This window comes from Chiloscyllium plagiosum, unplaced genomic scaffold, assembly GCF_037043375.1.
Source record: "Chiloscyllium plagiosum isolate Xiang-an unplaced genomic scaffold, Cpla_swu_hap1 HiC_scaffold_28, whole genome shotgun sequence".
In the NCBI taxonomy this organism is placed as follows: Eukaryota; Metazoa; Chordata; class Chondrichthyes; order Orectolobiformes; family Hemiscylliidae; genus Chiloscyllium; species Chiloscyllium plagiosum.
The window spans coordinates 1,630,106-1,655,897 of NW_028270166.1; the positions used below are offsets into that span (position 1 = coordinate 1,630,106).

At 50.1% G+C, this 25,792-nt stretch overlaps 1 protein-coding gene across 1 annotated transcript; it reads right to left on the bottom strand.

Annotated features, from left to right (window-relative positions):
* Window positions 1–1,678: 1,678 nt before the first annotated feature.
* LOC122565513 (proteinase-activated receptor 3-like) lies at window positions 1,679–18,340 on the bottom strand. Its single transcript, XM_043721556.2, has 2 exons — window positions 18,006–18,340; window positions 1,679–3,403 (listed from the first exon to the last, which is right to left on the bottom strand). The coding sequence occupies exons 1-2, from the start codon at window positions 18,082–18,084 to the stop codon at window positions 2,268–2,270; spliced, it is 1,215 nt and encodes a 404-aa protein (XP_043577491.1). The 5' UTR covers window positions 18,085–18,340; the 3' UTR covers window positions 1,679–2,267.
* Between the last annotated feature and the right edge of the window lie 7,452 nt (window positions 18,341–25,792).

Genomic DNA, 25,792 nt, shown 5'->3' on the forward strand with positions numbered 1-25,792 from the left:
CCCCCATTTTCTCGCCTAATACCGTCAAAATTGGCCTTTCTCCAATTTAGAACTTCAACTTTTAGATCTGGTCTATCCTTTTCCTCCTTTTACCCCTCTGCCTCCCACTGATGCCTTGAATTTTATTGGCAATGACATTCACGGCTTTGGGATTTCCTGGCCATCAGCCAGGGTGTGCCACAGATGATTTTCCGAAAAGCTTTTAAAGGAATGTTTCCGAAAATATACAGGCCCATGTGAGTCCGGGCTTCGAGGGATTTGGAGTCTATGGTTAGTGAGTAATGTCTGGGAAACTTGCATTGAACAATTTTAACCATCTTCACCGTCTACTCTGAGAAAGTAGTGAAAAGCAACACAGACTTGGGATCAAACTCCAAAGTTGCTGGAAAAGGTCAACAGGACCTAGTGGCATCTGTGCAGAGAAATCCGAGTTAATGTTCAGGGTCCGGTGACCCTTCCTCAGAACAGGGACTTGGGATTCTGTCTGTGAAAGGGAGCTGCTTTATACTGGTAATACTCGGAATGGCCTGGGGTTACAACTCTGCTCGGCTGATATTGTGGGGGCTAACTCCATTTTTCTTGGGTTTCAGTGGTTTCTCTGGAGGACTGCCTCAAGATTCAAACTTGGTATCATATGCAAAGCCCCAGCTGGGCCAGTGTCAGGGTGGCTCAGTGGTTAGCACTGCTGCCTCACAGCGCCAAGGACCCAGGTTCGATTCCAGACTCGGGTGACTGACTGTGTGGAGTTTGTACATTCTCCCTGTGTCTGCGTGGGTTTCCTCCAGGTGCTCCGGTTTCCTCCCACAGTCCAAATTGTGCCGGTTAGGGTGGATTGGCCATGGAAAGTGCAGGGTAACAGGTGTGGGGTGGGTCTGGGTGGGATGCTCCTTGGAGGGTCAGTGTAGACTGTTTCCACATTGTAGAGATTTGATGACAGTGAGAGATCAACATTGACTGCATGATCATTCCACCCAACAGTGAATGAAACAAACACAGAGACTGTGTGAAGCTGAGTTTATACAAGTTCTAATGCAATACTGTGAGATACAAGTATATTATAGAGAATAATAACAGTCACAGGGTGAATTACATATCCTTCTAAATTCCTGCCCAATAATTGAAAAGTAAGTTGTAGCAGGTACTCAATTTTACAATCTCCCAGTCCACCCCCAGGCAGTGGGGTGGGGGGAGCACAGACTAGGGGTTTAATTTGCCCCACATTTCCAGCCAGCCCCCTCAACATGTTTCGAGGGATTGAAATCTGAGTCAATCTGCTTGACTGGGAAGGGGGTGTGGGATGCAGGCACAGTGGAGCGGGGGGGGAATGGGGAAGGAGGGGGACATTGGGGGAAGGAGGGGGAGGGACTGTGGGGGAGGGAGACAGTGGGGGAGGAGGGACAGTGGGGGAGGTAGAGGGAGGGACAGTTGGGGAGGGAGGACAGTGGGGGAGGGAGAGGGAGGGACAGTGGGGGAGGGACCATGGGGGAGGGAGGGGAGGGACCGTGGGGGAGGGACAGTGGAGGAGGGAGGGGGGTGGGACAGTGGGGAAGGGGGAACAGTGGGGGAGGGAGGACAGTGGGGAGGGAGGGGGAGGGACCATGGGAAGGGGGTGGGACAGTGGGGGAGGGAGGACAGTGGGGGAGGGAGGGGATGGGACAGTGGGGGAGGGAGAGGGACGGACAGTAGGGGAGGGAGGGGGAGGGACAGTGGGGGAGGGACCGTGGGGGAGGGGTGATAGTAGGGGATGGAAGGGAGGGACACTGGGGGATGGAGGGGGAGGGACCGTGAGGGAGGGGGAACAGCGGGGAGGGGGGACAGTGGGAGATGGAAGGGAGGATGAGTGGGGAGAGGGGAGTGGGACAGAGGTTGGGAAGGGGGAGCCCTTTGATCCCAGTTCAAATCTGGACAGATACTTTATGGCACAGCGGTAGTGTCCCTATGTCTGGATTAGGAGGTACAGGCTCATGCTGCAGCTGCTGCAGGTGGTGTATCCCTGTACGAGTCAGACTGAAAGAACATTGACTAACCGGGGACAGGCTGATCCCATGGAGAGGAAGCTGACAGCAGCTCAGCTGGACTGCTTCAGGGGCTTGGAATCTAACCTGATCCCCTTCACCCACCCCCCACACCAAACACTTCTATTTTCTAAATTCCAAAATGATGACATTGGGGGATTCAGAATCTGTTTGGATTGACTGATTGGGATTATTTTCCATCTGGTGATGTGTCTGGGCCTGCGAGGTACTGTGGGCAGAGTTTGGGTTTGTTCAGTTTTTGGAACTGTCCCTTGTGGAGCTTGTGGTCTGTGTGGATGGTGAGTAGGTGCTCGTAGACAGAAGCTCCTGAGACGTTTTACCTGAGAAGGTCCTGTCTTTGACTTTCCGACAGTAAATGACACGTTTCACTTTGGCTCGAAACTCATCGGAAACATAATAATAAATGAAGGGGTTGATGGAGCTGCTGCAGCTACTGAGGACCAGACCCACCATGTAATAAATATACAGCTTACTGCTTTGGTGCTGCAGGTACTCTGAGTGGTGAATGAGCAAAATGCAATTACTAGGGGCAAAGCAGACCACAAACACCAACAGGATCAGCCCTGTGAGCACTGCAGCATGGACATAGCGTCTCTCTGTCTGGATCAGGGTCCAGATGACAGAGCCATAGCAAAACACTGTCACACAGCAAGGAACAACAAAGCCCAAGCCAACCAGACACACAAAATAATAGAAGAAATAGTCATTTAGACTTTCCAGGGGTAAAGCATCATGGCAGGTGGTGATGTTGAGGTTCTGGATTGGATAGGTCTGTCTGCGGAGGAGAAACGGTAACATGGCAACGACAACAAGCAGCCAAATCACACAACAGCTCCTGACAGCGAAGCCATTGTCCCGGAATCGCTTGGAGAGAAACGGGTGGACCAGAGCGAAGTATCTGTCCACACTGATGAAGGTGAGCAGCAGGATGGAGCAGTACATGTTCCCGTAGAAGAAGGCGGTCATTGTCCGACACAGAGCCTCACCAAAGAGCCAGTGGTTGCCCAGGAAGTGATAGTGAATTTTGAACGGCAGCACGAGGCACAGGAGTAGGTCAGCTACAGCCAGGTTCATCAGGAAGATGGTGGACGGTAATTTGCGGACTCTGGTTGCCAAGACCCAAAGCCCCAGGCCATTTGATGGGAGGCCGATGACAAAGACCAGAGTGTAGAGAACTGGGATGGTGGCAGTGGTGAGGGGTCCAGTAAGTAACTGTGAGGCTCTTTCACGCACCACCCACACCGTGTAATTGGAACCATTCAGAGTTCTACGCTCAGCGGCAAACGTCCTCATGATTTCAGCTGTGCTCGGGATTGAACCCTTCACTGGGGAAGCTGGTGGGTCATTATTGGAGTAATCATCATACTCTAAACAGAGTAACAGAAAAGACAAAAAATATTAACATATTATTATCACATTAATGACAAAATTAATGTATTAAAATACCAAAGGAGACCATTCGGCCCACAGCGCCAAAGATAGTTCCCTTAAAGCAGTATCCAATCCATCCTATTGTCCTGAGCATCACCGAACACCCTTTAAAGAATCAATACTTCAGCCACTGCCATTTTAATTTTTATGTTTCAAAGCTGAGCCCAAACATTATCATAAATGTCACTTTTGGTCTCACTGTAAAAAATCAAACATGCAATTAATGACAGGTGATTTGGGTAAAACAGATTTATGAACCTCCAGACTGTGTCCCATCGTGGCCCAGAAAAGCAGACCCAGTGAGTATCTTGTAAAGCAACAATCAGGAAAAGATGTGTGCACCGTCAGCGCTGAGGGAGTGCCGCACTGTCGGAGGGTCAGTGCTGAGGGAGTGCCGCACTGTCGGAGGGTCAGTGCTGAGGGAGTGCCGCACTGTTGGAGGGTCAGTGCTGAGGGAGTGCCGCACTGTCGGAGGGTCAGGGCTGAGGGAGTGCCGCACTGTCGGAGGGTCAGTGCTGAGGGAGTGCCGCACTGTCAGAGGGTCAGTGCTGAGGGAGTGCCGCACTGATGGAGGGTCAATGCTGAGGGAGCGCTGCACTGTCGGAGGGTCAGCGCTGAGGGAGTGCCGCACTGTCGGAGGGTCAGTGCTGAGGGAGTGCCGCACTGTCGGAGGGTCAGCGCTGAGGGAGTGCCGCACTGTCGGAGGGTCAGTGCTGAGGGAGTGCCGCACTGTCGGAGGGTCAGTGCTGAGGGAGTGCCGCACTGTCGGAGGGTCAATGCTGAGGGAGTGCCGCACTGTTGGAGGGTCAATGCTGAGGGAGTGCCGCACTGTTGGAGGGTCAATGCTGAGGGAGTGCCGCACTGTCGGAGGGTCAGTGCTGAGGGAGTGCCGCACTGTCGGAGGGTCAATGCTGAGGGAGTGTCGCACTGTCGGAGGTCAGTGCTGAGGGAGTGCCGCACTGTCGGAGGGTCAGTGCTGAGGGAGTGCCGCACTGTCGGAGGGTCAATGCTGAGGGAGTGTCGCACTGTCGGAGGGTCAGTGCTGAGGGAGTGCCGCACTGTCGGAGGGTCAGTGCTGAGGGAGTGCCGCACTGTCGGAGGGTCAATGCTGAGGGAGTGCCGCACTGTCGGAGGGTCAGTGCTGAGGGAGTGCCGCACTGTCGGAGGGTCAGTGCTGAGGGAGCGCCGCACTGTCGGAGGGTCAGGGCTGAGGGAGTGCCGCACTGACGGAGGGTCAGTGCTGAGGGAGTGCCGCACTGTTGGAGGGTCAATGCTGAGGGAGTGCCGCACTGTCGGAGGGTCAGTGCTGAGGGAGTGCCGCACTGTTGGAGGGTCAGTGCTGAGGGAGTGCCGCACTGTCGGAGGGTCAGTGCTGAGGGAGTGCCGCACTGTTGGAGGGTCAATGCTGAGGGAGTGCCGCACTGTCGGAGGGTCAATGCTGAGGGAGTGCCGCACTGTTGGAGGGTCAATGCTGAGGGAGTGTCGCACTGTCGGAGGGTCAGTGCTGAGGGAGTGCCGCACTGTTGGAGGGTCAGTGCTGAGGGAGTGCCGCACTGTCGGAGGGTCAGTGCTGAGGGAGTGCCGCACTGTTGGAGGGTCAATGCTGAGGGAGTGCCGCACTGTTGGAGGGTCAGTGCTGAGGGAGTGCCGCACTGTCGGAAGGTCAGTGCTGAGGGAGTGCCGCACTGTTGGAGGGTCAATGCTGAGGGAGTGCCGCACTGTCGGAGGGTCAGTGCTGAGGGAGTGCCGCACTGTCGGAGGGTCAGTGCTGAGGGAGTGCCGCACTGTCGGAGGGTCAGTGCTGAGGGAGTGCCGCACTGTCGGAGGGTCAGTGCTGAGGGAGTGCCGCACTGTTGGAGGGTCAATGCTGAGGGAGTGTCGCACTGTCGGAGGGTCAGTGCTGAGGGAGTGCCGCACTGTCGGAGGGTCAGTGCTGAGGGAGTGCCGCACTGTCGGAGGGTCAGTGCTGAGGGAGTGTCGCACTGTCGGAGGGTCAGTGCTGAGGGAGTGCCGCACTGTTGGAGGGTCAATGCTGAGGGAGTGTCGCACTGTCGGAGGGTCAGTGCTGAGGGAGTGCCGCACTGTCGGAGGGTCAGCGCTGAGGGAGTGCCGCACTGTCGGAGGGTCAGTGCTGAGGGAGTGCCGCACTGTCGGAGGGTCAGTGCTGAGGGAGTGCCGCACTGTCGGAGGGTCAGTGCTGAGGGAGTGTCGCACTGTCGGAGGGTCAGTGCTGAGGGAGTGCCGCACTGTCGGAGGGTCAATGCTGAGGGAGTGTCGCACTGTCGGAGGGTCAGTGCTGAGGGAGTGCCGCACTGTCGGAGGGTCAGTGCTGAGGGAGTGCCGCACTGTCGGAGGGTCAGTGCTGAGGGAGTGCCGCACTGTTGGAGGGTCAATGCTGAGGGAGTGTCGCACTGTCGGAGGGTCAGTGCTGAGGGAGTGCCGCAATGTCGGAGGGTCAGTGCTGAGGGAGTGCCGCACTGTCGGAGGGTCAATGCTGAGGGAGTGCCGCACTGTCGGAGGGTCAGTGCTGAGGGAGTGCCGCACTGTCGGAGGGTCAGTGCTGAGGGAGTGCCGCACTGTCGGAGGGTCAGTGCTGAGGGAGTGCCGCACTGTCGGAGGGTCAGTGCTGAGGGAGTGCCGCACTGTCGGAGGGTCAATGCTGAGGGAGTGTCGCACTGTCGGAGGGTCAGTGCTGAGGGAGTGCCGCACTGTCGGAGGGTCAGTGCTGAGGGAGTGCCGCACTGTCGGAGGGTCAGTGCTGAGGGAGTGCCGCACTGTGGGAGGGTCAATGCTGAGGGAGTGTCGCACTGTCGGAGGGTCAGTGCTGAGGGAGTGCCGCAATGTCGGAGGGTCAGTGCTGAGGGAGTGCCGCACTGTCGGAGGGTCAATGCTGAGGGAGTGCCGCACTGTCGGAGGGTCAGTGCTGAGGGAGTGCCGCACTGTCGGAGGGTCAGTGCTGAGGGAGCGCCGCACTGTCGGAGGGTCAGGGCTGAGGGAGTGCCGCACTGACGGAGGGTCAGTGCTGAGGGAGTGCCGCACTGTTGGAGGGTCAATGCTGAGGGAGTGCCGCACTGTCGGAGGGTCAGTGCTGAGGGAGTGCCGCACTGTTGGAGGGTCAGTGCTGAGGGAGTGCCGCACTGTCGGAGGGTCAGTGCTGAGGGAGTGCCGCACTGTTGGAGGGTCAATGCTGAGGGAGTGCCGCACTGTCGGAGGGTCAGTGCTGAGGGAGTGCCGCACTGTTGGAGGATCAATGCTGAGGGAGTGTCGCACTGTCGGAGGGTCAGTGCTGAGGGAGTGCCGCACTGTTGGAGGGTCAGTGCTGAGGGAGTGCCGCACTGTCGGAGGGTCAGTGCTGAGGGAGTGCCGCACTGTTGGAGGGTCAATGCTGAGGGAGTGCCGCACTGTTGGAGGGTCAGTGCTGAGGGAGTGCCGCACTGTCGGAAGGTCAGTGCTGAGGGAGTGCCGCACTGTTGGAGGGTCAATGCTGAGGGAGTGCCGCACTGTTGGAGGGTCAGTGCTGAGGGAGTGCCGCACTGTTGGAGGGTCAATGCTGAGGGAGTGCCGCACTGTTGGAGGGTCAGTGCTGAGGGAGTGCCGCACTGTCGGAAGGTCAGTGCTGAGGGAGTGCCGCACTGTTGGAGGGTCAATGCTGAGGGAGTGCCGCACTGTCGGAGGGTCAGTGCTGAGGGAGTGCCGCACTGTCGGAGGGTCAGTGCTGAGGGAGTGCCGCACTGTCGGAGGGTCAGTGCTGAGGGAGTGCCGCACTGTCGGAGGGTCAGTGCTGAGGGAGTGCCGCACTGTTGGAGGGTCAATGCTGAGGGAGTGTCGCACTGTCGGAGGGTCAGGGCTGAGGGAGTGTCGCACTGTCGGAGGGTCAGTGCTGAGGGAGTGCCGCACTGTCGGAGGGTCAGTGCTGAGGGAGTGCCGCACTGTCGGAGGGTCAGTGCTGAGGGAGCGCTGCACTGTCAGAGGGTCAGTACTAAGGGAGTGCTGCACTGTCGGAGGGTCAGTACTGAAGGAGTGCAGCATTGTCGGAGGGTCAGTGCTGAAGGAGTGCCGCACTGTCGGAGGGTCAGTGCTGAGGGAGTGCCGCACTGCTGGAGAGTCAGTGCTGCCAGAGTGCTGCACTGTCGGAGGGTCAGTGCTGAGGGAGTGCTGCACTGTCGGAGGGTCAGTGCTGAGGGAGTGCCGCACTGTCGGAGGGTCAGTGCTGAGGGAGTGCCGCACTGCTGGAGAGTCAGTGCTGCCAGAGTGCTGCACTGTCGGAGGGTCAGTGCTGAGGGAGTGCAGCATTGTCGGAGGGTCAGTGCTGGGGGAGCACTGCACTGTCGGAGGGTCAGTGCTGGGGGAGCACTGCACTGTCGGAGGGTCAGTGCTGGGGGAGCACTGCACTGTTGGAGGGTCAGTGCTGGGGGAGTGCGGCACTGTCGGAGGGTCAGTGCTGAGGGAGTGCTTGAGAACATTACAATTGAGGGGATCATGTGTATCTCTGTCCTCAGATCTTTTTGGGTTTGGTCTTTGAACTCGGAGCTCTGAGTGGTCTGGAAGAAGTTGCTGTCATGGAGTTGCTGCATCTCCACTTCCCACCCACAATCCTTTGCTCAGATAATAGGCTTTTTTTAACTGTTGGAGCAAAGCTTTTATTTGTCTCGAGATCCACTTCTTTCCCCTGGAGTGTTGGCTGCAGTTCAGCAACAACTTGAGTTTGCATTTTTGTAGCTCCAGGATTCCTGTTTTTTCTCATCGAACTAATTTCAGTTTTTCCTCGTCAGGTAACATTGAGGGTCTTCACAGCAATCTCCTAATGATGATGCGTTGGACACTGTTTGTGTATCCTGACCGGGGAGCGCAGGGTTGTCTGTGAGGTGCTGTCTGAGTCTGTCTGTCTTCACACTCCATTGACCTTTAATGGCCTGCCGCAGTTTCTCTGTTGCTGTTGGTGGTTACAGGCCAGGCTGATGGTGACAGATGCCTGAATGAAGCAAAGGCCAGTCCAGCAGTGGTCAGCTCCTGCTAGGGTCTGCTGGAAAACATCCTTGTGGTTCCTCACGTGGACAATGACGTGGTCAAGTAGCTGCCAATTGTGTGTGTGCCAACATTTCAGACGGATCTTGCAACTCATGAAGGACATCCATGAGGTGCTGTGGTCCATCAACAACAGCTGAACTGTACTCCAGCACAATCTGCAATCTCAAGACCCAGCATATCTCCCAGTCAACCATTACCATCAAGCAAGGACATCAATCCTGGTTCAGTGGAGAGTGCGGGAGGGCATTTCAGGAGCAGCTCCTACCAGGCATATCTGAAATTGAGGCGTCAACCTGGTGAAACTACCAAACAGGATTACTGGCAGAAGCAGCAAGTGATAGACAGAGCTGAGCGATCCCACAACCAATGGATCAGTGTGAAGCTCTGCAGTTCTTCCACATCACATCATGAATGGTGGTTGGCAATGAAACATCTCACTGGAGTCAAGTAGCTTTTATTTATCATTTCTCCCATATACAACTGAGACAGTAAAACTGAGACAGCGTTCCACCAGGCCCGAGGGTGCTACATGGACAGCACAAACTACACACTCGTACACAGCCTAAGGTGCATAAGAAGCACAAAACACGCAAGTTACAGTGTAATGGAAGAATGATAAATAATAGGCATTGTTCAAGAGCAATTCAAAGTCGTGCAAAGACTTTCTGATGGGAAAGAGTCCAGCCATACCGTGTTAAGGAGCCTGATGTCTCGGGGGGGGAAAGAAACTGTTGCACAGTCTGGCCGTGACAGACCGAATGCTCCGGTATCTTCTGCCAGAGGGCAAGAGGGAGAGGAGCTGGAAATGTGTTGCTGGAAAAGCGCAGCAGGTCAGGCAGCATCCAGGGAACAGGAGAATCGACGTTTCGGGCATAAGCCCTTCTTCAGGATTTCTGAAGAAGGGCTTATGCCCTCCTGAAGAAGGGCTTATGCCCGAAACGTCGATTCTCCTGTTCCCTGGATGCTGCCTGACCTGCTGCGCTTTTCCAGCAACACATTTCCAGCTCTGATCTCCAGCATCTGCAGACCTCACTTTCTCCTCCAGGAGGGAGAGGAGTTTGAGTGAGGGGTGTGTGGGGTCTTCCACAATGTTCTTAGCCTTTCGGATGCAGCGTGTGGTATAAGTGTCTGTAATGGGGGGGAGAGATACCCTGATGATCCTCTCAGCTGTCCTCACTGTCCGTTGTAGGGTCTTACAATCTGAGACAGTGTAATTCCCAAACCAGGCAGTGATGGAACAGCTCAGGGTAGTCTCAGTGAACCCTCTGTGGAATGTGATGAGAATGGGGGGGTGGGAGATGGGCTTTCCTCAGCCTGTGCAGAAAGTAGAGATGCTGCTGGGTTTTCTTGGCTGTGGAGCTGGTGTGGAGGGTCCAGGTGCGATTCTCCACCAGGTGGACACCTAGAAATTTGGTGCTGTTCACGATCTCCCCGGGGGAGCTGTCGATGTCCAGGGAAGAGTGGTCGCTCCGTGCCCTCCTACAGTCAACAGCCATCTCTTCCGTCTCGTCCATGGTCAGACAGGTTGTTGGCTCCGCACCAGTCCGTTAGCCGCAGCACCTCCTCCCTGTATGCTGACTCATCATTCCTGCTGTTGAGACCCACCTGCTGGTGTGTGAGCAGTGAACGTGATGCTGTGATTCGAGTTGTCCATCATTGCACAGTCGTGTGTCAGCAGGTGGACAGCAGTGGACTGAGCACACAGCCCTGGGGGGGCCCCCAATGCTCAGTGTGATGGTGTTGGAGTCAGTTCCCAATCCAGACTGACTGAGCTCTCCCAGTCAGGAAGTCCAGATCCAGTTACAGAGAAAGGTATTCAGGCCCAGCAGACTCAGCTTTCCAATCAGGTGCTGAGGAATGATGGTGTTGAATGCACAACTGAAGTCTATGAATAGTAATCTGATGTAGGTGTCCATGTCCAGGTGGGTGAGGCCGAGATGGAGGGTGGGGAAATGGAATCATCTGTTCAGCCATTTGGTCGATATGCAAACTGGAGGAGGAGGCTCCACAAATATCCTTATCCTCAGTGATGGAGGAGCCCAACACATCAGTGTAAAAGGTAAGACTGAAGCTTTCTCAGGAATCTTCAGCCAAAAGTGCCGAGGAGATGATCCACCTCAGCCTTCCCTAGTGGTTCCCAGCATCACAGAGATCAGTCTCCAGCCAATTCAAGTCACGTGATATCAAGAAACGGTTTGAGACACTTGTAACTGCAAAAGGGTCTGACAATATTCCAACAGTAATACTAAAGACTTGTGCTCCAGAATGTGTCCCTCCCCTCGCCAAGCTGTTCCAGTACAGTTATAAATGTACCCAACAATGTGGAAAATTGCCCAGGTATGTCCTGTACAAAAAGAGCAGGATAAATACAACCCGGTCAATTACTGCTCCATCAGTCTCATGTCATAGTATCAAGGAGCCCTAACCAGACTGGAATCAGGGGAAAACTCTCCACTGGTTGGAGTCATACCTGGCACAGAGGAAGATGGTTGTGTCTGTTGGAGGTCAGTCATCTCAGCTCCAGGACATCTCAGCAGGAGTTCCTCAGGGGAGTGTCCTAGGCTCAACTATCTTCAGCTGCTTCCCTCCATCACAGGGTCAGAAGTGGGGATGTTCCCTGATGATTGTACAATGTTCAGCAGCATTCGCCACTCCTCAGTTACTGAAGCACTCCGTGCTCAATTGGAGCAAGACCTGGACAATTTCCAGACTTGGGCCGACAAGTGGCAAGTAACATTTACGCCACACACATGCCAGATAATGACCATCACCAGCAAGAGAGAGTTTAATCTTCATCCCCTAATATTTAATGGTGTAATCATCATTGAATCCCATCACATCCTGGGGCTTACCATTGATCAGAAACTCAACTGGACTCACCACATAAACGCAACGGCTGCAAGAGCAGCTCAGAGGCTGAGAATATTGTGTCGAAGAGTGTAGTGCTGGAAAAGCACAGCGGGTCAGGCAGCATCCAAGGAGCAGGAGAATTGGCATTTTGGGCCTAAGCCCCTCTGAACGGCTTGAGCCTGAAACATCAATCCTCCTGCTCCTTGGATGCTGCCTGACCCGCTGTTCTTTTCCAGCTCCACTCTAATCTAGACTCTGATCTCCAGCATCTGCAGTCCTCACTTTCTCCAAGCAATACCACAGCAGTAACTCACCGCCTGACTCTCCAAAGCCTGTGCACCATCTAAAAGGCACAAGGAATGTGGTGGAATACTCCCCAACATCCAGGACAAAGTAGCCCATATAATTGGCACCTCATCCACAAACGTTCAGAAGCAGCGGTGTGTTTTGTCTGCAGGATATTCACCAAAACTACTTTGACACCATCTTGTAAGCCCATAACCACTTCTATCCAGAAGGACATAGGAACACCATCCCCTGCAAGTTCCCCTCGCCATCCTGACTTGGAAATACATCACTGTTCCTTCACCGTCACTGGGTCAAAATCCTGGAATTCCCTCCCAAAGAGCATTGTGAGTCAACCCCACCTTCTCAAGGGGCAACTAGGGATGGGCAATAAATGCTGGGCCCAGCCAGCAACACCCACATCCCACAAATAAATATTGACTATACACATTTTGGATAGTTAAACTGAATGATTTGAAGGAACTTTACTGTATATCTAATGCTATGTTGTACCTGTCCTGGGAGTCTTTGATGGGGTCAGCACAAAGGAAGCTTCACTTTTAGTTGGAAAGATTAAAGAGAGCTTTACGTTCATTTTAAAAGAGTACAAGAAGCTTTTACCTAACTCTGACCCTGACCCTGTCCCTGTCCCTGTCCCTGTCCCTGTCCCTGTCCCTATCCCTGACCCTGTCCCTGTCCTGGGAGTGTTTGATGGGGGACAGTGTGGAGGGAGCTTTACTCTGTATCTAACCCCATGCTGTCCCTGTCCTGGGGAGGGTTTGATGGGGGACAGTGTAGAGGGAGCTTTACTCTGTATCTAACCCCATGCTGTCCCTGTCCTGGGAGTGTTTGATGGAGGACAGTGTGGAGGGAGCTTTACTCTGTATCTAACCCCGTGCTGTACCTGTCCTGGGAGTGTTTGATGGGGACAGTGTAGAGCGAGCTTTACTCTGTATCTAACCCTGTGCTATCCCTGTCCTGGGAGGGTTTGATGGGGGGACAGTGTAGAGGGAGCTTTACTCTGTATCTAACCCCGTGCTGTCCCTGTCCTGGGAGTGTTTGATGGAGGACAGTGTGGAGGGAGCTTTACTCTGTATCTAACTACGTGCTGTCCATGTCCTGCGAGTGTTTGATGGGGACAGTGTAGAGGAAGCTTTACTCTGTAGCTAACCCCGTGCTGTACCTGTCCTGGGAGTGTTTGATGGAGGACAGTGTGGAGGGAGCTTTACTCTGTATCTAACTACGTGCTGTCCATGTCCTGCGAGTGTTTGATGGGGACAGTGTAGAGGGAGCTTTACTCTGTAGCTAACCCCGTGCTGTACCTGTCCTGGGAGTGTTTGATGGAGGACAGTGTGGAGGGAGCTTTACTCTGTATCTAACCCCAAGCCGTCCCTGTCCTGGGAGGGTTTGATGGGGACAGTGTAGAAGGAGCTTTACTCTGTATCTAACCCCGTGCTGTGCCTGTCCTGGGAGGGCTTGATGGGGACAGTGTAGAGGGAGCTTTACTCTGTATCTAACCCTGTGCTGTCCCTGTGCTGGGAGGGTTTGATGGAGACAGTGTAGAGGGAGCTTTAATCTGTATCTAACCCCGTGCTGTCCCTGTCCTGGGAGGGTTTGATGGAGGACAGTGTAGAGGAAGCTTTGCTCTGTATCTAACCCTGTGCTATCCCTGTCCTGGGAGGGTTTGATTGGGACAGTGTAGAGGGAGCTTTACTCTGTATCTAATCCCGTGCTGTCCCTGTGCTGGGAGGGTTTGATGGGGGGACAATGTAGAGGGAGCTTTACTCTGGACGTTCTGCCTGATGCCGAAAAAAATTGACAGCCACTAGCGGTTGAATACCCGAAGAAGACTGAATTGTTGGGAATGACAGTGAGGGATCAGAAGTAGGATCTCTGTTGTGGTGATGGTATGTTTTGAACTTGATAAACACATGGAAACTGGTCGTCATTTCCAGGAAATCTGAGTTGTTTTGGTTAATTTTCCAATAATATCCAGTTTAATGTGTGTCTATCGTTCCTATGACTCTAGCACAAGCGCAAAGCGACTTCCTTTTTGACATTTTAAAAACAAACCCCATTACAATGTGGCTGCAAGATGATTTCCAGTTGTTGTACAGGAAAGGGAAGAGCCTGTATTTCCTGCAGGAATAGCTTCTCTGGCCTTCACGGTAACCTCACTCGCTCAGCCACAGTCCTCTTGTCAGGCCCCATGATTTCAGCTTAAACCATTTCTCTCACAATCCTATTCCTTTCAGAATTTTATTTCATAAAGTTGTTTTCAACCCAAACTCTGCTGGATATTCGCAGTTTCAGGGTCATTGCATCTGAGACTGAAAATCGCCGTTCCCCAAGCACCAGAATTAAGACTGGGTTATCTACCATATCCTTTAATCATTCAGGAAATGTTGGCATTCTGACCAGACCATCATTTATTACTCATCTTTAATTGTCCTTGAACTGAGCCGATCACTCGGTTGTTTCAGAGAGCAGTTATGAGTGACGATATTGCTGCGAGTTTGCAGTCACATGTAGGCCAATCCAGGTGAGGATGGCAGATTTCTATCCCTAAAGGACAGTAATGAACCAGATGGGTTTTCTGATATTTGACCATTGCTTCAATTTCCAGATTTATGAAATGAATCTATATTCCACCCCAGCTGCTACTGTGGGATTTGAACTCACGTTCCCTGGGGAGTAGCCTGTGACCCCTGAATTTTTAATCTGGTGACATTATTATGACACTACATCCCCATCTCTGACAGCATCTGACATTCTTTCCAGCTCCAGGCAGATGGACATCATACAGCCACTGTGCTCAGTCAGTCTCACTCTCACTCACACAATGCCAACTCCATTAACCATTTCAGGGTTTCATTACAAAATCCCCAAATTCCAACTCCCAAACTGCACAGTTACATCTTGCTTTATCTGTCCAAAAGCTTTATGGAAGCTGTGCTCTGGGTTCCTCACATTCAGAGTGTTGTGAAATCTGTCAATAATTAAATACTGAATCCTGCTGGATATTAAACATTGCCTTAAGGAAAGACATGTGTTTAACAGCAGAAAACAATGAAATGACTAATCCATGTCTTTTGTACAATTTTCTGCCCACCATTTCCTCTTAATCCTTTTCTTCTTAGGAAAGTGTCAAATTTTGTTAAATTGTTTTATTGATAAATTGTCAAGGCGATGTGTCAAATTGTGATAATGACACAAATAAATCAAGATTCGTTAATTCACAGCATACTTTGAGAAAAACATTCAAGTAAAACTAAAATTAACATATAAAAATACTTAAAATCATGTAATCCTGATTGTATTAGCAAACGAGTAATTACACGTTGTTGCTGTGACAGTAAAAGGCTTTAGTGAGACCACCCCCGGAGTATAGTGTACGCCTTGCTGCCCTCATTTGAAAAGGGATGGAGTTGCATCTGAGGCAGTTTGGAGGAAGATCACTGCATTGATCCCAGAGATGAGCGGTTTGTCTTATGAGGAGAGATGTAGAAATTTAAACCGATAGTTTCTGGAGTTTATAAGAATGAGATGAGGTCTAACTGAGGGATGTAAATGCCCAAGGGGATTGACAGAGCAGATGTCGAGAGGATGTCTTCTCATGTGGGTCAATCTGGAATGAGAGGTCATAGTTTTAAGGTAAGGGGCAGCCGATTTAAAATAGAGTTGAGGAGAAATTACTTCTCTCGAAGAGTTGTGAATCTGTGGAATTCCCTCCCCCAGAGTGCAGTGGATGCTGGGACATTGAGTAAGTGTAAGGAGGAGGCAGACAATGAATAATGGGTGAAGGGTTATGGAGAGTGGGCAGGAAAGTGGAGTTGAGGCTGAGTTGAGATCAGCCATGATTGGACTGAATGTCAGAGCAGGCTGGAGGGGCTGAGTGGCCTCCTCCTACTCCTAGTCCTTATGTTCTCATGTTTTTAATATTTATTGTAATGCAGGAAGACGTTGTTTGTGGCATGGTTAGTAATGATCCGGTGCCATCAACAGGTTTTATTACCAGAGGCAGGAAAGGTTGGTGTGCGGGAGCAATAAACTATCCCTCAAACAAGATCGGGTAACAAAGAGTTACCAGGGAAATTGAAAGACCTGACGCTGAAGTGCATTCACAGATACTGATAGAGAACTGCAGCTGTTTTACACAGAACCTATCTGCATGACTATTCCATGTAAACTGGATCAAACAATCTCATTTCAATCTGCTCACTCTATGTAATGATTGTTAATTTGTAAATTGTATATAAAACCATCCAGCAATTCTCAGGAACACATTACATCGTGTGAATCAAACCATAAACAGTTTTATTCAGACAGGTGTATAGGACGTTTGTGTCTCTGTGATAGTGTCCTTACCTCTGAGCCTGGATGCCCAGGTTCAGAGGGATGTCATACCACCTCTGACCAGGTGGATTAGACAATATCTTCAGACTGATGCATGACAGTTAGCTTTAACACCAGGGGCATTATTGGAGGGAATGAGGCTGCAGATCCAGCTCACGTACAGGCTGTGTTTATCCCACAGCTCAGTTGCTGTTCTAACTTCCACTCACTTTCTTCCCTGCTCCGTCCTTCTGTTCATTGTATAATATTTCTGCATGTTCACTCTGAGCAAACATTTTTCAAACTTTGCAAATTGCATTCCATTGCCATCATTAGCTTGTCTCCAGAGGGCTGCCCTGTTATCAGTTTATCTTTCAGAAGCCCATCACTTCCTTCCTTTCAGGAACATTGACTGTGAGATGCTATCATTCTCTTGGTGAGTCCCCAGAGCCTGACTCTCCACAGTCACCACTCCCAATCTCAAGTGCCAGTGGTGTTTCTGACATTTCCCTTCGAGATGTTGAACAAACCAGAACTTCTGGAACCTTCCCTCTCCCCTGCCCCCAATCCAGCCCAAATCACCTCAATACCAAAGTCCAAACTTTTCCAGCTCTTCACCTGTTTTGTTACCAGCCTCGTCCTCTCTCTCCTCTCTCTCCCCTCCCTCCTCTCCCTCCTCTCTCTGCGCTCCCTCCTCTCCCTGCTGTCCCTCCTCTCCCTCCCCTCCCTCCCCCCTCCTCTCTCTGCTCTCCCTCCTCTCCCTGCTCTCCCGCCTCTCCCTCCCCTCCTTCCCCTCCCTCCTCTCTCTGCTCTCCCTCCTCTCCGTCCTCTCTCTGCTCTCCCTCCCTCTCTCTGGCTGGCTGGATAGTTTTCTCTCCTGCTTGGTGCAGTCCTTTTTATCCTGTTATTAACCACAGTTCTGTGAGAGCCTTTAGAATCATAGAATCATAGAGATGTACAGCATGAAAATAGACCCTTCGGTCCAACCCGTCCATGCCAACCAGATATCCCAACCCAATCTAGTCCCACCTGCCAGCACCTGGCCCATATCCCTCCAAACCCTTCCTATTCATATACCCATCCAAATGCCTCTTAAATGTTGCAATTGTACCAGCCTCCACCACTTCCTCTGGCACCTCATTCCATATACGTACCACCCTCTGTGTGAAAATGTTGCCTCTTAGGTCTCTTTTATATCTTTCTCCTCTCACCTTAAACCTATGCCCTCTAGTTCTGGACTCCCCCACCCCAGGGAAAAGAACTTGTCTATTTATCCTATCCATGCTCCTCATGATTTTATAAACCTCTGTAAGGTCACCCCTCCACCTCCGACGCTCCAGGGAAAACAGCCCCAGCCTGTTCAGCCTCTCCCTGTAGCTCAAATCCTCCAAACCTGGCAACATCCTTGTAAATCTTTTCTGAACTCTTTCAAGTTTCACAACATCCTTCCGATAGGGAGGAGACCAGAATTGCACACAATATTCCAACAGTGGCCCAACCAATGTCCTGTACAGCCGCAACATGACCTCCCAACTCCTGTATTCAATACTCTGACCAATAAAGGAAAGCATACCAAACGCCTTCTTCACTATCCTATCTACCTGCGACTCCACTTTCAAGGAGCTATGAACCTGCACTCCAAGGTCTCTTTGTTCAGAAACTCTCCCTAGGACCTTACCATTTAGTGGATAATTCCTGCTCTGATTTGTTTTTCCAAAATGCAGGTCCTCACATTTATCTAATTTAAATTCCCTCTGACACTCCTCGGCCCATTGGCCCATCTGGTCCAGATCCCATTGTACTCTGAGGTAACCCTCTTCACTGTCCACTACACCTGACGTCTGCAAGCTTACTAACCATACCTCCTATGTTCACATCCGATCATTTACGTTACTCTGAATGAAAGCTCATTTCAGGCATTTCCTGATCCTGATTTTGTGGGATATAAAAAACATTGGCAAACACTCCTCAAACTCAGTGGCTGCTCAGCTGATGTGATCTTATTACATCTCAGCAGGACTCAAAGCAGAAAATTCTTACCGTCATAATCCATAGAGCTGTAAGCTGGTACAGCAGGCAGGATTAACAACGGAGTCAGCAGCAACAAGGTACGCTTCATCTCAGTCAGCTTCAACTTCAGGTTCTGAGCAACACAGCAGCCTCTGTAGAGAATGCCCAGCTTTCAGGAGTGGACCCGCTGGAGGAAGCAGCTCACTGAACAATGTCTTCAAGCTGTATAAACATCAACAGCTTGATATCCTTTATCTATTGAATCCAGACTTCTGGAAAGGATTTTCGGAATTTAAAGGATCATTAGGAGATGGGGCTAAAGCTGTAAGCCTGCTTTCCAAAAGTTGGGAAATATTGGAGGAATTTAATCCGTCCTCTTTCCTGCTCTCCCTGCTCCTGCCGTTTATCTTTGCAGTAGGAATGTTGCAACACTTGAGTAATAAATATTAACAAGGCATTTCCTACAACTCAGAGAGAAACTGAGGACTGCAGATACTGGAGAGTCAGAGTTGAAAAGTGTGTTGCTGGAAAAGCACAGCCGGTCAGGCAGCAGCCGAGGAGCAGGAGAATCGATGTTTTGGGGTGGGTGCGGGTATAGGGCTCAGAGATAAATAGGAGGGTGTGAGTGGAGGTGGGCCTGGGGGGAAGGTAGCTAGGAAGGCAATAGGCAGATGCAGGTGGTGGGTGATGGTGATAGGTCAGAGAGGAGGGTACAGCAGATAGGTGGGAAGGAAGATGGACAGGTAGGACAGTTCAAGAAGGCAGTGCCAAGTTGGAGGGTTGGATCTGGGATAAGGTGCCGGGGGGTGGAATTTGGAAACTGGGGAAATCCACATTGTTGCCATGGGGGTGGAGGGTCCTGAGGCGGAAGCTGAGGGATTCTTCCTCCAGGTGTCGGGTGGCTTGGATTTGGCGGTAGAGGAGGCCCAGGACTTGCATGTCATTAGTGGAGTGGGAGGGGGAGTTGAAGTGTTTGGCCATGGGGTGGTGGGGTTATTTGGTGCATTTGTCCCAGAGATGTTCCCTAAAACATTCCTTGGGGGCATGTGGACCCAACGAGGGAATCATGGAGGGAATGATCTCTGCAGAATGCTGATAGGAGTGGGGAGGGAAATATATCTCTGGTAGTGGGGTCTGACTGTAGGGGGTGGAAATGGTGGAGGATGATGTGGTGTATATGAGAGATTGGTGGGGTGGAAGGTGAGGACCAGGGGAGGGGGGTCTATCCTTGTCGAGGTTGGAGGGGTGGGGTTCAAAGGCAGAGGCGCAGATGTGTTGAGATGCGTTGGAGGGCGTTGTTGACCACCGTGGGAGGGGAAATTGCAATCCTTGAAGTTGGGGGCTATCTGGGATGTTCTGGAGTGTATTTGCTCCTCCTGGGAGCAGATATGGTGGATGCAGAGGAATTGGGAGCAAGGGATAGTGTTTTACAAGAGGGGGGATGGGAGGAGGTGCAGTGCAGGTAGCTGTTGGAGTCGGTGGTTTTAAAATAGATGTCTGTGTTGAATCTGTCGCTGGAGAGGAATTCCACTCCACCCTCCTATTTATTTCTCCGCTTCATTCATTCCTCACCCCCAACCTCCCAATTCCATTCCTGATGAAGGGTTTATGCTCGAAATGTCGACCTTCCTGCTCCTCAGATGCTGCCTGACCTGCTGTGCTTTTCCATTTCCTGCAAGTCCCAAATCCTACAGGAATGTCTGAAGGGAAAGACAAGGAGGAAATTGGTAGAACCCCAATTATATTCCCAACTGAGGGAATTTGTGAGGACTGCTCAGAAAACCTGCAGCTGAATATTGGAAAGAGCTGACACATGAACAGGAATTCCCATCATTTCAGTTTAACTAATGAAAGAATGAGAAACAATTGGCTTCGAGAGAATGAGCTGAAAAGGGGGAAAAATGGTTTAAAAATATAATGATGAAAAATGATGATGTTCACCGGTCTCAGATTCCCCCGCTGTGAAATTCACAACAGGGAGTCATCCAACTCCTCAGTGTGGCAGCTCTCACGACATCACCACATCAGTCCCCAATGACATCACCACATCAGTCCCCAATGACATCACCACATCAGTCCCCAATGACATCACCACATCAGTCCCCAATGACATCACCACATCAGTCCCCAATGACATCACCGCATCAGTCCCCAATGACATCACCACATCAGTCCCCAATGACATCACCACATCAGTTCCCAATGACATCACCGCATCAGTCCCCAATGACATCACCGCATCAGTCCCCAATGACATCACCGCATCAGTTCCCAATGACATCACCACATCAGTTCCCAATGACATCACCATATCAGTCCCCAATGACATCACCGCATCAGTCCCCAATGACACCACTACATCAGTCCCCACTGACATCACCACATCAGTCCCCACTGACATCACCACATCAGTCCCCACTGACATCACCACATCAGTTCCCAATGACATCACTACATCAGTTCCCAATGATATCAACGCATCAGCCCCCAATTACATCACCACATCAGTTCCCAATGACATCACCAAATCAGTTCCTACTGACATCACCACATCAGTTCCCAAGGACGTCACCACATAAGTCCCCAATGACATCACCACATCAGTTCCCACTGACATCACCACATCAGTTCCCACTGACATCACCACATCAGTTCCCAATGACATCACCACATCAGTGCCCAATGACATCACCACATCAGTTCCCTCTGACATCACCACATCAATCCCCAATGACATCACCACATCAGTTCCCAATCACATCACCACATCAGTCCCCAATGATACCACCACATCTGTCCCCACTGACATCACCAAATCAGTCCCCAATGACATCACCTCATCAGTTCCCAATTACATCACCACATCAGTCCCCAATGATACCACCACATCAGTCCCCGCTGACATCACCACATCAGTCCCCAATGATATCACCTCATCAGTCCCCAATGACATCACCTCATCAGTCCACACTGACATCACCACATCAGTCCCCAATGACATCACCACATCAGTCCCCACTGACATCACCACATCAGTCCCCAATGACATCACCTCATCAGTTCCCAATGACATCACCACACCAGTTCCCAATGACATCACCACATCAGTTCCCAATGATATCACCACATCAGTCCCCACTGACATCACCACATCAGTTCCCAATGACCTCACCACATCAGTCTCCAATGATATCACCTCATCAGTTCCCAATGACATCACCACATCAGTCCCCAATGATATCACCACATCAGTCCCCAATGACATCACCTCATCAGTTCCCAATGACATCACCACATCAGTTCCCAATGACATCACCACATCAGTCCCCACTGACATCACCACATCAGTCCCCAATGACATCACCACATCAGTTCCCAATGACATCACCACATCAGTTCCCAATGACATCACCACATCAGTCCCTACTGACATCACCACATCAGTCCCTACTGACATCACCACATCAGTTCCCAATGACATCACCACATCAGTTCCCAATGACACCACCACATTAGTTCCCAATGATATCACCACATCAGTCCCCACTGACATCACCACATCAGTTCCCAATGACATCACCGCATCAGTTCCCAATGACATCACCACATCAGTTCCCAATGACACCACCACATTAGTTCCCAATGATATCACCACATCAGTCCCCAATGACATCACCACATCAGTCCCTACTGACATCACCACATCAGTTCCCAATGACATCACCACATCAGTCCCTACTGACATCACCACATCAGTCCCCACTGACATCACCACATCAGTTCCCAATGACATCATTGTCTAATGCTCCACTCTGTAAACTAAGTAGTGATTATCTGAAGGGGTTCTAGTCCATCCATTAAATGTAACTCCTGATCCCAAAATATTTACTTTCTGATAGAAATAGTACAGAACTTGGATACTGCTGAAAAAAAGGCCTCATCTTGTGAAAGCATTCCATCTTACACTCATCGGGACAATTTGCAAGAAATACCAGTTTAAAGGGGAAAACAACATTTGGCGTGGATGAGAGGAGAGTTCTGATTGGATACACACTACACATTTTCAATTCAGCAGAATTCATTCATTTCAATTCAAACGTCATTTTTCAGAGCCATGTCTTAGCCAATCAGAATCAATCTGTTGGATTTAACATTTAAACAAAGCCTGACAGTTAACTGTCAATCATCCTTAACTGGTTCATTTACAATGGCAACATCACTGTCAATCATTGTCTACTTGCCAACAAATCAGCACTCTCGTATAAATTATTAATGTTGGTTTTCTCTAGTTGTGAACTATCCTCATGAGTATGAGGCAAAAAGGTTCGACAAATTGTGTCCTTTTTTGCAATACTCAAATATTTACCACCTTCAGCTATTCCATGAATTCCTCTTTCTACTTCTCCTATTCCATCTGCAATCAATTTATTTGCATCAGGATATACTCTCCAGTGTTGTTCTCTCTGGATATGTAAACAATCAATCTCGGAAACTGGCCTATTAGTTACATTCACCCAGGTAAACAGGGTAAGCTCTGTGACTCCAAGACTCTATGAGGCTATGACGTTACAGACTCTATGACACTATCTCTCTATGACTCTGTGACTCCGTGTCTCTGTGACTCTGTGTGTCTGTGTCTCTGTGACTCTGCGTGTCTGTGTCTCTGTGACTCTGTGTGTCTGTGTCTCTGTGACTCTGTGTGTCTGTGTCTCTGTGACTCTGCGTGTCTGTGTCTCTGTGACTGTGACTCTATGAGGCTATGACACTCTGATACAATACTCTATGACTCTATGAGGCTATGATTCTATGACTAGATGACTCTATTGCTAAGGGAATAAAGCTATGAATTTGGCTCAGTATTTGTGGAGCTTTGGAACCTCAGCATCTCTTTTCACTTTTTAATATTTTTCACCAATTTATAACTAACTGCTTGGCTAGTGTTTGACCATTAGACAGTGGAGCAGAAATGGCATGTGGGTGTTGCTGGCTGGCCAGCATTTATTACCCATCTCGAGCTGCCATGGAACTGAATAGGCCATTTGAGAGGGCAGGTCATAGACAACCACATTGCGGTGGGTCTGGAGTCACACATAGACCCAACCAAGTGAGGTTTGCAGATTTCTTCTCCTTAGGGACACCAGATGGGTCCTTTCCTGACCATCAACAATTGTTTCATGGTCATCAGTAGATTCTTAATCCCAAATATTTTTATTGAATTCAAATTCCCCCATTCTGTGGTGGGATTGGAACCCGTTCCCACAGAACATTAGCTAAATTTCTGTATTAACTGTCCAGCAATAATACCATGAGGATAAGCCCATTAATTCTGCTGTCGTTCAGTGGGATCATGGTTAGCACAGAGGCTAAAATCCAGACATAACGGATCAAACTGATTATTATATACCATATGATTACTGTCGTTAATTAAATTTAAGAAAACAAATGTATCCAATGCAGCCGAAAGTAGCAATTTGTGTGATGGAAGGGTGACACTGTTTGTGTCTCTATCCCTGTGGTAGACACGTTATCACTTTCAACAGATTTCCTGTTCCCTTTTGCTTATCCTGGCAAAAGCTTCACAGAAATGGACATTTTGAGATAAGTTCACAATTTTAAAATAGTGTTCCCGGATGCTGTATGTTTCCACCATGTCAGTGATGCTCCAGTGGTAATGTCATGTTCTCTGAGTCAGAAAGTTGTGGCTTCTAAGGAGCAGGTGTGGACCCACATATCACGGTGACCAGGAATGTTTATAAGGAGCACAGATATGGCAGGGGCCCAAGTGAAAGCTCAGTTTTTAATCAATCTGTTCAGAGATGTTGATACACCTCTGGAGCAAGTGGGGCTTGAACCTGGGCCTCCTGGCTCAAAGGTAGGGACAATACCACTGCACCACAAAAGATTTTTCTCATGTTGTGTGCATATATAAGAGATGTTAATGATTGGCACCTGTCTGCATCTAGTACTCGAATGTCTCAAACTCCAAGCATCTCTGGACTATAACCTACAGCTTCCAAATCTAGCCCAAGACATGAGCACTAGGTCCAGGCGGATATTCCCTGTGCAGTAGCTGACAGAGTGCTGCACTGTTGTGGGTGGCATCTTTTCGATAAGACAATGAACTCAAGCCCTGTGCACCCTCCCATAAAATGAATAATGTCCTGTCATCGCTGTTTATCCAACTGCCACTTCATCAAGCAAATAAAAGCAAAATACTGTGGATGCTGGAAATACGAAATAAAAAACAGAGAATGCTGGAGAAACTCAGCAGCTCTGGCAGCATCTGTGGAGAGAAAACCTGAGTTAACATTTCGAGTCCACAGTGACCTCTACCTGGGTTAATTAAGTCTCTACCCACAGTTGCTACTAGACCTGCTGAGTTTCTCCAGTACTACTGAGAAAGATTTTACAATGAGTGTACTTTTCATGTAGAATACCACTTCACTCCATTTTAATGACAAGCCTATACATGTCTGACAAGAGCCTCAGCTCAGGGCTCCCTCACAAATTAGGAGCCGAAGTTCCATTCTGACATTTCTCCCATAGTGCAGAACTGTCAGGGAAATGCAAACCATGCTCCATTTTCACAGCAGCCAGCAGCCATGTTCTTAAAGATCCAGCATCAGAGACAGCCATTTTGACAGCGTCTGTCAAATGATAAATGTGAGGAGAGGGTGCCGTGGGGGGGGGTGGTATGGGAGGGGATTGGGCGTCAGGTGGGTAGGGTGCCACGTGGGTATGAGGTAAAAGGTCAAGGGAGTAGGTTGCACAATGGGTAAGGTAGAGAGGGTCATAGTGCAATGTGGCATGGGAGCCAGGTAACTGATGGAGTGTTTAGGGTAGTCACGGTGGATTTGACATATTGGTTCCCAATGAGGTGGAGAGGTTTATCTGAGGTCTGAGGAAGGGTGGTGCTGCGGCTAGGTCCCAGGTTACGAAGATGGAGTGGAATTGAAGATTTTGATCAGCCATAATCGTACTAGCAGAGCAGGCTTGATGGACTGAATGGCCTATTGCTGGTCCTTTGCTCTTCTGTATTCTTGTTTACCATTCTCACCCTTTCTCAGGAATGTTGACGTAAACACTGAGTTTCATCCAAGGGCTTCTGCAGAACTGCGACAAACTAAACCTAACAAAAACACTTTTGTTTACAAATGTGGGTGTTTCATAGAAAAGAATCAAACTCAGACATTTCCAACAGAGACGCTGATACAAACGTATTTACGCGAGTTCAATCCGAAACTCTCCCAATGATCACAATAACTCACTTGTTCTGAAACTCGATTCAATTTCTTTATAAAGGAGTCACCATGGCTTCAGAAATACAATTTAATCTTCAAATGCACAGAAAAATCCAGATAGCACAAAATCAAATTTCAAACATCCAAACTTAAAAATAAATGATACTAAAATATATATCAATCACATAGACTACATCACAAGAATCTTGTCCAAACTGGACAAAACAGCTGAATTACAGTGCTGAGGTGAGAGTGAGCCCTTGGCATCAAGGAGCCCTGGCAAAACTGGAATCAATGGGTATCGGGGGTAAACCCTCCACTGGGTGGAGTCTCGTACACTGGAAGATGGTTGTGGTTGTCAGTCATCTCAGCTCCAGGACATCTCTGCAGGAGTTCCTCAGGGGAGTGACCTAGGCCCAACCATCTTCAGCAGCTTCATCAATGACCTTCACTCCATCATAAGGTCAGGAGTGGGGATGTTCACCGATGATCGCACAATGTTCAGCACCATTCGCCACTCCTCGGATACGGAAGCAGTCTGAGTTCAAATGTAGCAAGATCTGGGCACAATCCAAG